Source organism: Pantherophis guttatus, chromosome 3 (assembly GCF_059756535.1).
Source record: "Pantherophis guttatus breed Tessera chromosome 3, ASM5975653v1, whole genome shotgun sequence".
NCBI classification, from domain to species: Eukaryota; Metazoa; Chordata; class Lepidosauria; order Squamata; family Colubridae; genus Pantherophis; species Pantherophis guttatus.
In genome coordinates this window covers 94,042,577-94,055,932 of record NC_142065.1, presented here as the reverse complement: position 1 = coordinate 94,055,932, position 13,356 = coordinate 94,042,577, and the positions used below count along the sequence as shown (strand labels likewise).

Here is a 13,356-nt window from a genome sequence, read left to right as displayed (position 1 = left end):
ATGTGAATATTGGTACAGAAGCTGTGGGAGGGGCGAGACCGAAAAAGAAATTCCAAGAGGATTACCAAGCAGTTCTTGCCAAGCTTCGAGAGTCTGAAGTTGGCCTCTAGGTTTTTAACCTGGAATGTCAATGGTTTAAATTCACCACCAAAAAGGAAGAAAATATTTCATCATTTGAGACAACTTAAAAATGATATAATATGCCTGCAGGAAACACATATAAAGACAACTGATCAAAAATACTTAATAAATGCAAAACTGGGAACACATTTTGTTGCATCTGCCCTGGAAAAAAAGAATGGAATAGTGATTTATTTGAAAAGAGACATGATGGCTAAATTAGTTGAGGCAGATCAACAAGGAAGATTTTTGGCAATTGAGTTACTGATAGAAGGGAAGAAAATACTTTTAATGGGGATATATGCTCCTAACCAACAACAAGAAAAATTTTACAAGTTGATACATACAAAATTACTACATTGGGATTATAATTCATGTATATTGATGGGGGATTGGAATGGAGTAATAGACCCTAATATTGATAAGAAAAGACTATTACAATCTACTAAATTGCGAACCAGACTGCCTAAATCTTCTTTTGATATGATGGAGGATATGAAATTAAGAGATATTTGGCGTGAACGGAATTACAGAGAACAAGATTTTACATTTTTTTCAGATAGACATCAATCTTTTTCGAGAATTGATTTTATACTAACTACAAATGATTTCTTTTCCAAGGTAAAGAAGACAAAGATTTGTCCCAGAATTTTAACGGATTATAATCCAGTTTGGATGGAACTGGAGTGTGGGGAAAGATCTAGGAGATCTTGGCGGTTAAACGAAAATCTTTTCAGATATGAGAAAAATGTAATAGAATGTAAAAAATTAATGAAGGATTTTTTTGTTTTTAATATGAATAAGGGAACATCTATGGATATGGTATGGGATGCTAGTAAAGCATATATGAGAGGAGTACTGATAAATATGAATAATGCATATAGGCATAGACAGATGGAAAAAAGGAGGGAATTAGAGGAAGAGATCAAGAAAAAAGAAAGGGTGTTAATACATAACCCAGGGGATAAGAAAATTAAAGAAGAGATTACCCTATTACGAGGGCAATTTAATATGATGCTCTCAGATCAAGTGGCAACCAACTTACAATATGCTAAACATAATACTTTTTGTAATGCAAATAAACCAGGTAGATGGTTGGCATATATGCTGAGGAAAAAACAAAAATCTCGTACCATAGAGAAAATAGAGTATAAAGGTAAAGAGGTTTATCACCAAAATATGATTAAAAAGGCATTTTTAGAATTTTATGCAAGATTGTATACTGCAGATAAAATACAAGGTGTAGATATAGAGAGATATTTGGATAGTCAGAATATTCCTATAGTTACAGAGGAACAAAGAGAACGGTTAAACCAATTAATAACAGAGGAGGAGATCCTCTTAGTAATTAAACAGTTAAAAACTGGCAAGGCTCCTGGTACGGATGGATTAACAGCTGTGTACTATAAATATCTACAATTGGAAATGGTTGTACCTCTTAAAGAATTGTTTAATAGAATTCAGTTGGGTGAAGGGGTACCACCTTCATGGAAAACAGCCTTTATTTCATTAATTCCAAAAGAAGATCAAGACTTGACACATCCAAAGAATTATACACCTATATCATTATTGAATACAAATTATAAGATATTTGCTAAGATATTGGCAAACAGGTTAATGTCAGTAATGCAAAAAATGATTCATGCGGATCAAACTGGTTTTATACAAGGGAGGCAAATGAAAAATAATGTAAGACAAATTGTTGATATATTGGAATATTTGGAAAGGAATAACCAAATCCCTGCGGTGCTTATATTTTTAGATGTGGAAAAAGCTTTTGATCGTTTGGACTGGCAATTTTTATTGAGAGTGGTTTATAGGATGCTGTTGCGATCATCTGGTGGGCTCCCCATGAGGGGTCCAGATTAGAGAAGACACAGGCACAGGTGTTTCTCGGGATGAGAGAGCCTCGAGCTGACTCCAGACCTCTCTTTTATTAAAGGGTGTAGGGCGTATCAGAAGACATGATTACAGCTATACATTCTCATATTACATTCGTGACTAAAAGGAAAGTATTCAGTTACTACATATTTACCCCATATATGGACATAAGTTTCATATCCTACAATCCCTACAGTAAATCATATGATTTCTAGGAAAGCAATACCTAAAGCAAAAACAAAACTTAAACAGTCTAATGATTCATGATCTCCAAATTATTTCGGTGCCAGGCTCCGCATATGTGTTCCAACCAACCAGTCTGATCTACACATACACCATGGCTACCTCATTCCCACAGGATGCAATTTGGGAATTGCTTTATGCAGTCTATAAAAGCAATATATCAAGAACAGACAGCTCAGATAATTGTTAATGGCAGTTTGACAGAAACTTTCAAAATTGAAAAAGGTACGAGGCAGGGATGTCCCTTATCGCCATTATTATTTATATTAACTTTAGAACTGTTGTTGAACAAAATACGTAATATAGATGAGATAGAGGGAATTAAAGTTAGAGATTATGAATATAAGGTACGGGCATTTGCAGACGATTTGGTTATGACTTTAACTCATCCAGTGGAATCAGCAAAGGCTTTGATGGATATAATTAAACAGTATGGTCAAGTGTCTGGGTTTAAAATAAACGTTGGAAAAACAAAGATGATAGTTAAAAATATGACAATAAATCAAAAAGAGGAGTTACAAAGGGTAACGGGATGTGAAATAGTCAAAAAAGTTATATACCTAGGTGTTCATATTGCATCTTCCAACGGTAAACTGTATAAATATAATTATGAGTTGATATGGCATAAAATACAAGTTGAAATGGATAAATGGAAAAAATTACAATTGTCTTTGTTAGGTAGAATAGCAGTTATAAAAATGAATGTTTTACCTAGGTTTTTATTCCTTTTTCAAATGATACCAATACTAAAAAAGGATGCCAACCTGGAAGAATGGCAGAAAGGCATTAATAAGTTTGTATGGCAAGGCAAGAAACCAAGGATAAAATTGAAAATAATGCAGGATACGCGAGAAAGAGGGGGGTTAAAAATGCCAAACTTAAAATTATATTATGAAGCAGCTGTTTTATCATCAATTAGTGATTGGATTAATTTAACAAATGGAAGGATATTGAATATTGAAGGGCATGATTTGGTTTATGGTTGGCATGTTTATTTAGTGTATGATAAAAAGGTGGATAGAGCATTTAAAAGCCATATATTGAGGAATGCTTTATTGCGTGTCTGGAAGAAATATCAATTTAAGTTAAATGAAAAGATACCTATATGGACAGTACCCAGGCACGCAAAAGAGAACATGAGTATAGAAAGTAGACAGGATGTAATCACATATATAGATATTCTTAATATGGAGAGAGGTATACTAAAACTAAAACCTGTGAATGTGTTGAAAGAGGAGAAAATAATTCAAACTTGGTTTCAGTATGTACAACTACAAGCCAGATGGAGAAAAGACCAGAAAATTGGTATTACACAAAAAATTTAATAAAACAAATTAGAGACCAAAGTTTAATGCATATAAAAAGACTGTATAATATATTGATAGAGATAGACTCGGAAACAGAGCAAGTTAAGGATTGTATGATAAAATGGGTGCAGAATTTTGAACAACCAATAATGATGGAAACCTGGGAAAAAATATGGGTAACAAATGTGAAATTTACACAAGCGCAAAATTTAAGGGAGAACTTTTATAAAATGTTTTCTAGATGGCATTTAGATCCAAGAAAGCTATCTCGCATGTATCCGAATATACAACCAAAATGTTGGAGATGTGATTGTGAGGATGCCACATATTTCCATATTTGGTGGACATGTAAAAAGGTTAAAGTGTTTTGGATAAAAATTTGGTGGATTTTACAAAATATTCTTAAAAAGAGGTTAAAATTTACACCACAGCTGTTTCTGCTGAGTATAATTACGGATTGTACGGTTATAGAGACTAAATTGATTCTGAATTTAAGAACTGCAGCAAGACTGTTGGTGGCACAATATTGGAAGAAGCAAGACGTACCTACAATCCAAGAATGGACAATGAAAGTTACAAATCTAGCGGAAATGGCAAAAATTTTGGCGTACTTGAAAGAACATTCAAATGAAAGATATCTAAGGGATTGGAGAAGATGGATAGATTATATCCAAAGTAAATACCAGAATAAGAAGTTGCAGATAGGTTATGAATGAATATATAGATATTTGGTGTGTTTTTTAGGTAATCAAGTTAGTAGAGTAATTAGGGAATTGAAGGAACAAGAGATGTTAAATGTTATAATTATCTAGATTAGGATGGATTATGATTGTTGAAAGTTATACCCTGTAATTTGTTCTGGGAAGGGGGTGGGGAGGTGGGTGGATGGGAAGGAGAGGGGGTGGGGGTGGTAGGGAAGGGGGGGGAATATGTAAACCTTTTGTAAAACTTTTCAATAAAAAAAAATATTATTGAAATATTATACATGTTTTATTATTTAATAATTTAATATTAAAATGAGTCAGCCACAGTGGTGCAGTAGTGAGCCACAGTGGTGCAGTGGTTAGAGTGCAGTACTGCAAGCTACTTCTGCGGACTGCCGGCTGCCTGCAATTTGGCAGTTCAAATCTCACCAGGCTCAAAGTTGACTCAGCCTTCTATCCTTCCAAGGTGGGTAAAATGGGGACCCAAATTGTTGGGGGCAATATGCTGACTCTGTAAACCGCTTAGAGAGGGCTGTAAAGCACTGTAAAGTGATATATAAGTCTAAATGCTATTGCTGAAAAGCATATTCAGTTCTTTAGATATTTTTCTCATTTAAGGGTGTTCCTTTCTAGTGCAGGAACACACAGAAATTCCCTTGAATATTAATTAGCTCAGTTGGAGTGGAAGATACTTTAATGTTGTAATGTGTGTCTGTTCTCATTGTCATATAGAGTTAATTTTTTTTCTTGACACTAAACTTTGCAATGTTTACCAAAACTCTGGTCTGAACCTCTGTTCATACTGAACAGTGCATGTTATTTTTGCAAGCCTACTTCATCCAACCTGGAAGAAAGAAGCAGTTACAACATCACTAAGTGACTTAAGACCGTTTTTCACAGTTATGACCATTGTAGCATCCCCATGGTCATGTGATTTACATTTGGATGCTTGACCACTGACTCACATTTATGACAGTTGCAGTGTGCTGGTGCATGTGGTCACCTTTTGGGACCTTCTGACAAACAATGAGGAAAACAGATTCACTTAACAATCCTGTTACTAATTTAACAGCTACAGTGATTCACTTAACAAATGTGGCAAGAAAAGTCATAAAATGGGGCAAAACTCACTTAACAAATTCCTCTCTTAACATAAATTTGGGGCTCAATTGTGGTCATAAATTAAGGACTACCTGTACTTTGCCATTCTGTGATGGAAATTCTGGTCCCAATTGCCATGTTAAGCTGAGGATCACATTTGGCATACTTGTGATCCTTTAATTTATCAAACAGAGCAGCTAAAGCAGTGGCATGCCTTTGTTTGGCTAGTTCACTCAGCCTTCTATTCTTTAAAAGCAGAAATATCACTTCCTTTTGTTGTATCTTCCTTTAAGCAGTTTCTAATGATTCCCACACATGTGATGCAGTTATAAAGATTTAACCATAGTATTAGATGTAGGCCCCACATGCTCACCCATCATAGATTCCTATGACATTGATCTGTTTGTGTGTGTTTGTGTGAAAGAGTTCCAATTCAATATTTGAACCAATAGGGCCCAAACAATATTGCTGGACCAACTAGGTAAACGATTTACCCTGGAATATTGCATCCTTTGCTATGGGGAATCATGGAGAGGACCTTAAAAAGAATATTCAGAAACAATTATAGAAATAACAAGGGCAGAAACTTTTTATAAAGCCCAAGAAAGGAGATACCGTATTTTTCGGAGTATAAGACACACCAGAATATAAGACGCACCTTGTTTTGGGGATGGAAAATAAGAAAAAAGCTGATTGGCAGGTGCATCTGCCTCCCGGAATACCCCCAATCAGTTGTTCCCAGAGGTGAATTTTAGCAACAGGTTCCTTGGTTGTGAGCTCTGTACCTTTTTTTTTTCTTTTTGCCTTTTTTTCTGCCTCTGAAACTTCTGAAACTCAGTTTCAGAAAAAAAAAATTCCCGCCTCTGAAAGCCTCTGAAACAGCTTCAGAATAAAAGCCTCTGAAGCTCTGTTTGGGGGCTTCTTTTCTGATGCTTTTTCAGCCTCTGAAACCTCCGTTTGAGAAGCTAGGCGAGGCTACATTCGGAGTATAAGTCGCACCCAGATTTTCACCCTCTTTTTTTAGGGAAAAAGGTGCGACTTATACTCAGAAAAATATGGTAATTAGTAAGAAAAGGATCAAACTGACTCCCCCTGACTTAGAAGGTTGTAAGGAGGGAAGGTAAAAGATAAGCAGAGTTGCAAGATACTGCTACTATGGTCTATCTCACGAAAAATTAGTTCTGTTTTCCCCATGGAGCTGATTTCTTGATCTGGTGTATTTCATTGGGTAGAAATCTCTTGCAACTTTTGCAGAATCTCTCTGCCTGTCATTTGTTTGGCAATATTGTCAGTTAGTAGATGTCCTGTGTCTGGTCCATTTTTTTCTTCTCCGCCTCTTGCAGAGCGGAGAGATTGACTAAACAGGTTATTCTTTCTGAGCTCCTTTTCTTCCCGGTGTAGCACGTCCCTGAAAAATGCTAACTGCAAGTTAACTGGTTCAGTTTTGTCATCTTAGTTGATTGGAACCCTTTGTCTGGCACTGCTACTGATGCTTTAACCAGGTTTCAGCTAAAGGCTTTTCTTTGCCTCTGAAATGATTCATGAATTGCACTAGGCAAAGAGTGAATGCTTTTCAATGTATGCTTCCCTTGGTGTGCCTGCTTACTCTCTTGTAATCCCTTCCCCTCAAATGAATGCAACTATAAACATTCTCTTCTTGTGAATTATCCCAGCATCAGAGTGAATATTCCAAAGGGCGAGGGACCAGGATTAAAGGCTACAAGATCTGCCCTGTTATCTGGCTTCCTTGTGAGTCAAGTTCCAGAAACCTTTCTCTTTAATTGGGCATATGGGGTCATATCCATCTGATGCTATAAAGCACGGGTGTCAAACTCGATCGTGTCACGTGATGTATCAGGACATTTTGGGACTTCTTTGCCTTTGCATGGGTGTGGCCTGCATGTGACACATCCGGCCCGTGGGCTGCCAGTTTGATAGGCCTGAAGTAAAACCATAAACATAAGTTTGCAGTCACACAATCGTTCACTTAGCAACTATTTCTTGTAACAACTGAATTGCTGGCTCCAATTGTGGATGCTAAATGAGGGCCACTTGTATTCCATCAACTGCAGCAGCGGCTGACCTAATCTAGCAAATCAATTAATGTTTAGAAAAGGCCATTGAGATAACATCTTATACTTCTGTATAAGTTTCCACCAAACAGCTCTATCATATTCAAAAAGGACACATCAAATTCCTTATGAAGTTCCCTTCACTTTGTTCATTAAAGGAAGCATAGCCTTGTTAGTCTAGGGTAATGAAAAATATGAAGGGAGTTGGCAATCCAAAAAGGTGCTACAAGGTTTGTTTTGAATGGGTTCACTTTGTATAGAGCAATGAATCAGACTGAATTTATATCATGGCAAATTCTAGCCCATTCTGTGTTAAATAACACCTTTTGAAGGAATGTAGTTTGGGGAGGCCTGTGCCAATTTCTAAACTTTATCTTAATTTTTAATTACTTATAATTATATAATTTCATACTGTAAAAACAAACAATCAAAAGCAAAGCAAAACAAAAACAAGTATAGAAATCCATCTGGCTGGACTTCCATCAAATTCTGATCATCAAAATACATTTGGCTATTTCCAGAGCAACATTTCCAGAGCACCAATTTCTTTCTGGATCTTGAATTAGACTGTAAACTGCAGTATTAAATGTATCTTTACAAAATATACTACAAATTGTTTGGCAGGAAAAATGATTAATGGATTTAAAAAATTTTTTAAAAGAACTTAACACCTCTATACTGTATGCAAAAACATCAATTTCAATTATCTATTGTCATTCCTTTAAGATGCGCTGTTGATTGATAATTTAGATTAATCAAATGTTTACAATTAATATATATATATATAGAAGAAAATCTACATTCCTCACTCAGTATGCATTTAAAAAATATATTTATAAGGTTATATTATAATATTTTATCTGCCTTAAAGATGTTCTATAAACTTGTTTTTAAATGTTATCATTTTCACAGTAATTTCAGTTGGTAAAATCTGTCTTTTACAGAGTAGGCTTTTAGGTTTGGATCCACCATTTATAACTGTATACAATCCAGCTTCATGTGGTTATATTAAAGAGAACGATACATGATTTCAGACGTTCATCTTCTGGTTTAAAGGGTGCTGTATATATCCTGTTCTTCATTTACGCAGTTCTCTAAAATAAAAAGTGAACAGTAAGTAATAAATAAATTTGCATCTGTACATTTTATGTAATTATTTTTTAAACTCATTCATATGATCTGCAGCAGAAAGCAGCCTGCAATTATTTTTGAGACAACATGGCCAAGACAATTTTGAAAGTCAGTATCACCGTTTTTAAATCAAATGGTTAAAACTACTCAAGAGACTCAAGAACTCTAGCCTATTTTATCACTGAGCAATTTCTATCTTTTTTAAGATTACTTTTGATACAATGACATGTAACAGACTGTAATAATTTATTGGGCATTCTCTATATTTTGGGATATAAGCTCTGGCAGTCAGAATGAACTCAAAACACCAACATTTTAAATATAGGAATGGGGAATTAGATGTTACCAAACTTTAATTCATCCTCACAGTGGATACACTTGAGGGAAGATGGAACACAAATGCAGTGAATAAACAAACTCACAATATCCTCAGACAACACAGCCAATAGAAGAATACTGGGAACTGTAGCACAGCAATGCCAAGAAAAAAATCATTTTTTGTTAACTAGGAAGATTTCCAATAAAATGTACACTATACATATATTTGATATTTACATGTACATTTCAGCAAAATTTGTATTTCACTAATAGCATTTGTATTAATTGCAATTTCAAATGCAAACTCATCATATAATGGGGGATTCCTGTGATCCAAATGAAATTCCTTCCATTTAGAGCAATGGGAAAGAAGTTCTATGGGGAGTGGGGTTAATACCTAAAAACAAAGAGGCATGGGACAAGGAGGCACAAACATTGCCCATCATTTCATCTCTTCTAATCTGATGCTGAATCCTGTCAGATTCCAAAACTGAAGACCAGGAGATCCCTCTGTCCTGAGAATGAAATGACTGAAAAGTCTAATTTAACTCCAATGAGCTCCTTTCATTGATTTCATTGTGCTCAGTACAACAAATTCAATCAGTGTGCACCCTAAAGTTTTCAACAGAAAGCAAGTAATTCTTAGGTTAGATCTAGTAGTCTCTGGAAGTCAATAGAATCTCATTTACTAATAGATAATCAATCAATCTGGTCCAATTCATTTCAGAGAGTGTTCTTGCTCAATCTATTTTTCCATTTATTCTAAGCTTAGAAATATTTCGTGGGATATCTCATTTTACATGTAATATATAATGTATGATTACACAACCGTGGTGGCACAGTGGTTAGAATGCAATATTGCAGGCTACCTCTGCATTCCTTCTGCCAGGAGTTTGATCCCGACAAGCTCAAGGTTGACTTCCATCCTTCCAAGGTTGATAAAATGAAGACCTAGATTGTTGGGAGCCATATGCTGACTCTGTAAACCGCTTAGAGAGGGCTGTAAAACACTATGAAGTGGTCTATAAGACTAAGAGCTTTTGCTATTGCTATTATCAAGTGTTACTAATTTAGTAATTTTACTTTTTGTTCTGGCCCTGCGGCTTCTGGTAGGTATTTATAAATATGCATATAAACACATGAGTGAGTAAATTGCATATGGAAGTTCAAAGGACAGGACAATATTTCAATATCAATGCAATGAAATAAATAAAGTAAAATGTATGAGTGTTCATTCGGAACAATTCTTTTTCAGGCATCTAAATTTGATGACTGAGGCCAATGAAATCAATGAAAATAGCCCACTGGATTTCTGGTCCTGTGGCTTCTGATAGGTATTTATAAATATGCATCTAGACACACAAGTGAGTAAGTTGCATATGCAAGTTCAAAAGCCAGGAGAATATTTCAATATCAATGCAAATGAAATAAATAAAGTAAAATGTATGTGTGTTCATTTGGAACCATTCATTTTGAGGCAACTAAATTTGTTGACTGCGACCAATGAAATAAGTGAAAATAGCCCACTGGGTTTAACATAGAGGTCTTCATCTTGGAATCTGTCCGGATTGATCAACAGACCAGAAGAGATGAAATGCTGGCAGATTCAGCATTCCAGCCCCATTCCTCATTGTTTTTAAGTATTAACCCCGTCCCCATAGTGCTTAACAAATGAATCTTAACAAAACAACAGAGTTGGAAGGGACCTTGGAGGTTTCCTAGTCCAACCCCTTGTTCAGGCAGAAAACCTTATACCATTTCAGAAAAATGGTTGTCCAATCTCTTCTTAAAAACTTCCAGTGTTGAAGCATTCACAACTTCTGGAGCAAGTTTTTCCACCTATTAATTGTTCTAACTGTCAGGAAATTTTTCCTTAATTCTAGGTTGCTTCTCTCCTTGATTAGTTTCCAACCATTGCTTCTTGTCCTGCCCTCAGTTGCATTGGAGAATAGCTTGACTCCCTCTTCTTTGTGGCATTCCCTGACATATTGGAACACTGCTATCATGTCAGCCCAGCCCTTCTTTTCATTAAACTAGACATACCCAATTCCAGCATCCCTTCTTTATATCTTTTAGTCTCCAGTCCCCAAATCATCTTTATTGCTCTTCTCTGCACTCTTTCTGGAATCTCAACATCTTTTTCACATCATGGCAAACAAAACTGTTTGCAGTATTCCAAGTGTGGCCTTACCAAGACATTATAAACTGGTATTAATATTTCACGTGATCTTGATTCTATCCCTCTGTTTATACAGTCTAGAACTGTGTTGATTTTTTTTGGCAGCTGCAGCACACTGCTGGCTCATATTTAAATTATTGTCTCCAAGAGCCCTCTCACAATTACTACTATTGAGCAAGGTACCACCTACACTATGGCTGTGCATTTTGTTTTTCTTGCTTAAATGTAGAAACTTACTTTTTTCAACATGGAATTTCGTTTTCTTAGATAGCACCCAATGTTCAAGTCTGTCTATCAATGATCAATGTTTAAATCAAGTCTGTTAAGAAGTGTTCTGATTTAGAAGAAATGCAGAAGACCAAGTTACCTTAGAAAACATTACATCAACAAATTTAGCTGCCAGACCTAGGTCTTTTAAATATTTCAAGTGATTTTTTTTAATGCACAGATATAGATATATAGGTATATAGATATAGACAAGCGAAAGAAATGTTAATATTGGTGAATTAAAGTATTTTTCTGAAAATATACATACAGGAATGCAACGCGGATAGTTAAATTTCCCATCCACACAATTAACTCTAAATGATCTGGTATCTGGATGTGGTATGTAGTTTCTTAAGCATACAAATTCCACTACATTTCCATCCTGAGAATATATTTTATCCCCGTTGTCCCACTTCAGCCTTATGTTGTGTTCTCTCAAATCTTCTTCACTTGCTGAACAAGCAGCTGAAAAAGGACACAGATCAGATGACAAATAGAAAGTTTTACACTGAGGAATTCATTTGATAAAGCAATTAAAATTTAGGTTAGAAATTCTATGTTGCAATAGGCTAAAATGATTAGAGATCTATGTAAATGGATTCCCCCCCCTTTTATTTTATTTTGTCTCTCATGAACTAATTATCAGTCATGAATTAAAACTCTTTTAAGCAAGACAATGTTACATGTGTAGAAGGAAGAAGAAAAACATTTCAGTCCCCTTCTTCCAAATTTCCTCATACTGAATATCTGGATTAGGAGAAAACCAGGTTCAGGCAACTTCTCTTACAATGTCACCTCATATCTTCTTTTTCAACATTGACTAAATAGGGTAGATGTGATTAAGTCAACAGAGTCTTCATCCATACTTAGCCTATTTAAAAAATAATAATGTTAGTTCCCTAGAGATTCAACTTATACTATCATTCAAAAAGAGCCCTAGTGGATTGTTGGGAAACATGACTTTTTGTAATTTTTGTTCAAGGAATGATTGATTGACTGACTGATGGCATGATGATGATAATGGAGGGCCCAGTGTTCTGATCTGTGAAATACTAAGAAAAATAAAATCTACCTACTGAACTCAAGTAAACTAAAATCTGAATTTTATCAATAATGCCACTGACTAAAAAGATGTCTGTTATGAAATATAGCTTAGGGAAAGCAGAATTTCACCAGGAGGGTTTCACAAAATGAGGACAACATTTGTACATGACAAAAGATCTTGTACAATTCTCCATTATGAAGCAGTTTCTCCCTGAGAAAGTTACTTTATCTTGGTTCATAATACTACTACTTTTATTCAATTACAAGGAAGTAAAATATTTTCTGGCACTAACATACTGACATAACATGTCTGATGTGTGAAATTTATTCCATTCCCAAAATAAAATATTTCTCTATAAAGATTAAATCTATAAAGAATTAAAGATATTACTTATACCTCTACATGTTGGTATTTGTGACCAACGACCATTTTGACAAGTCACTCTTGGAGAACCTTGCATTGTATAATAATTTTGGCACTGATAAATTACACTTTCAGAATGTAAATAGATTAGCTTGGGTGAGTCCACAATGTCTCCATTCTCCACATAAGGTGGACGTCCACATTTCCCCCCAATATCTATAACAGATACAGAATCTATTGAGCAAGAGTCCTCATGATTATAAATATTATAGTGTATTCACACACAGAGACACATTTTAAACATATTCATAAGAAACATATTCATTTCAAAATTCATAAGAAACATAGTCATTTCAAAATTATACTAATTCTTATTTTTAAAAAGTAACAATATCATACAGCTTAGTCAATTGATAGGCAGAAAATGATTACTACTGCTGTCCTTAGTGTTGTCTTTCAACTTCAGAAAATAGTCATTACTTTCTTAATACCTAAAATCAGATCTGTATTTAAACAAATAGCAATTGCTTTCGGACAAACGGCATCTCCCCACAAGGTGTTCTTATTTTTATTACCCATTTTCCATTAATAACTGTTCAAACTCTGCACAAATCAATTGTGTAGT

At 35.0% G+C, this 13,356-nt stretch overlaps 1 protein-coding gene across 1 annotated transcript in view; it reads right to left on the bottom strand.

The window, feature by feature from the left end:
* Positions 1-7,784: 7,784 nt before the first annotated feature.
* The window catches only part of LOC148114678 (complement factor H-like), a 156,782-nt gene continuing 151,210 nt past the window's right edge, over positions 7,785-13,356 (bottom strand). Inside the window, exons 20-22 of the mRNA XM_087890060.1 lie at positions 12,765-12,947; positions 11,592-11,788; positions 7,785-8,522 (exon numbers count right to left, since the gene is read on the bottom strand). Of these exons, the coding sequence (XP_087746186.1) occupies positions 8,511-8,522; positions 11,592-11,788; positions 12,765-12,947 (392 nt within the window). The 3' untranslated portion in view covers positions 7,785-8,510. The remainder of the gene's footprint in view (positions 8,523-11,591; positions 11,789-12,764; positions 12,948-13,356) is intronic.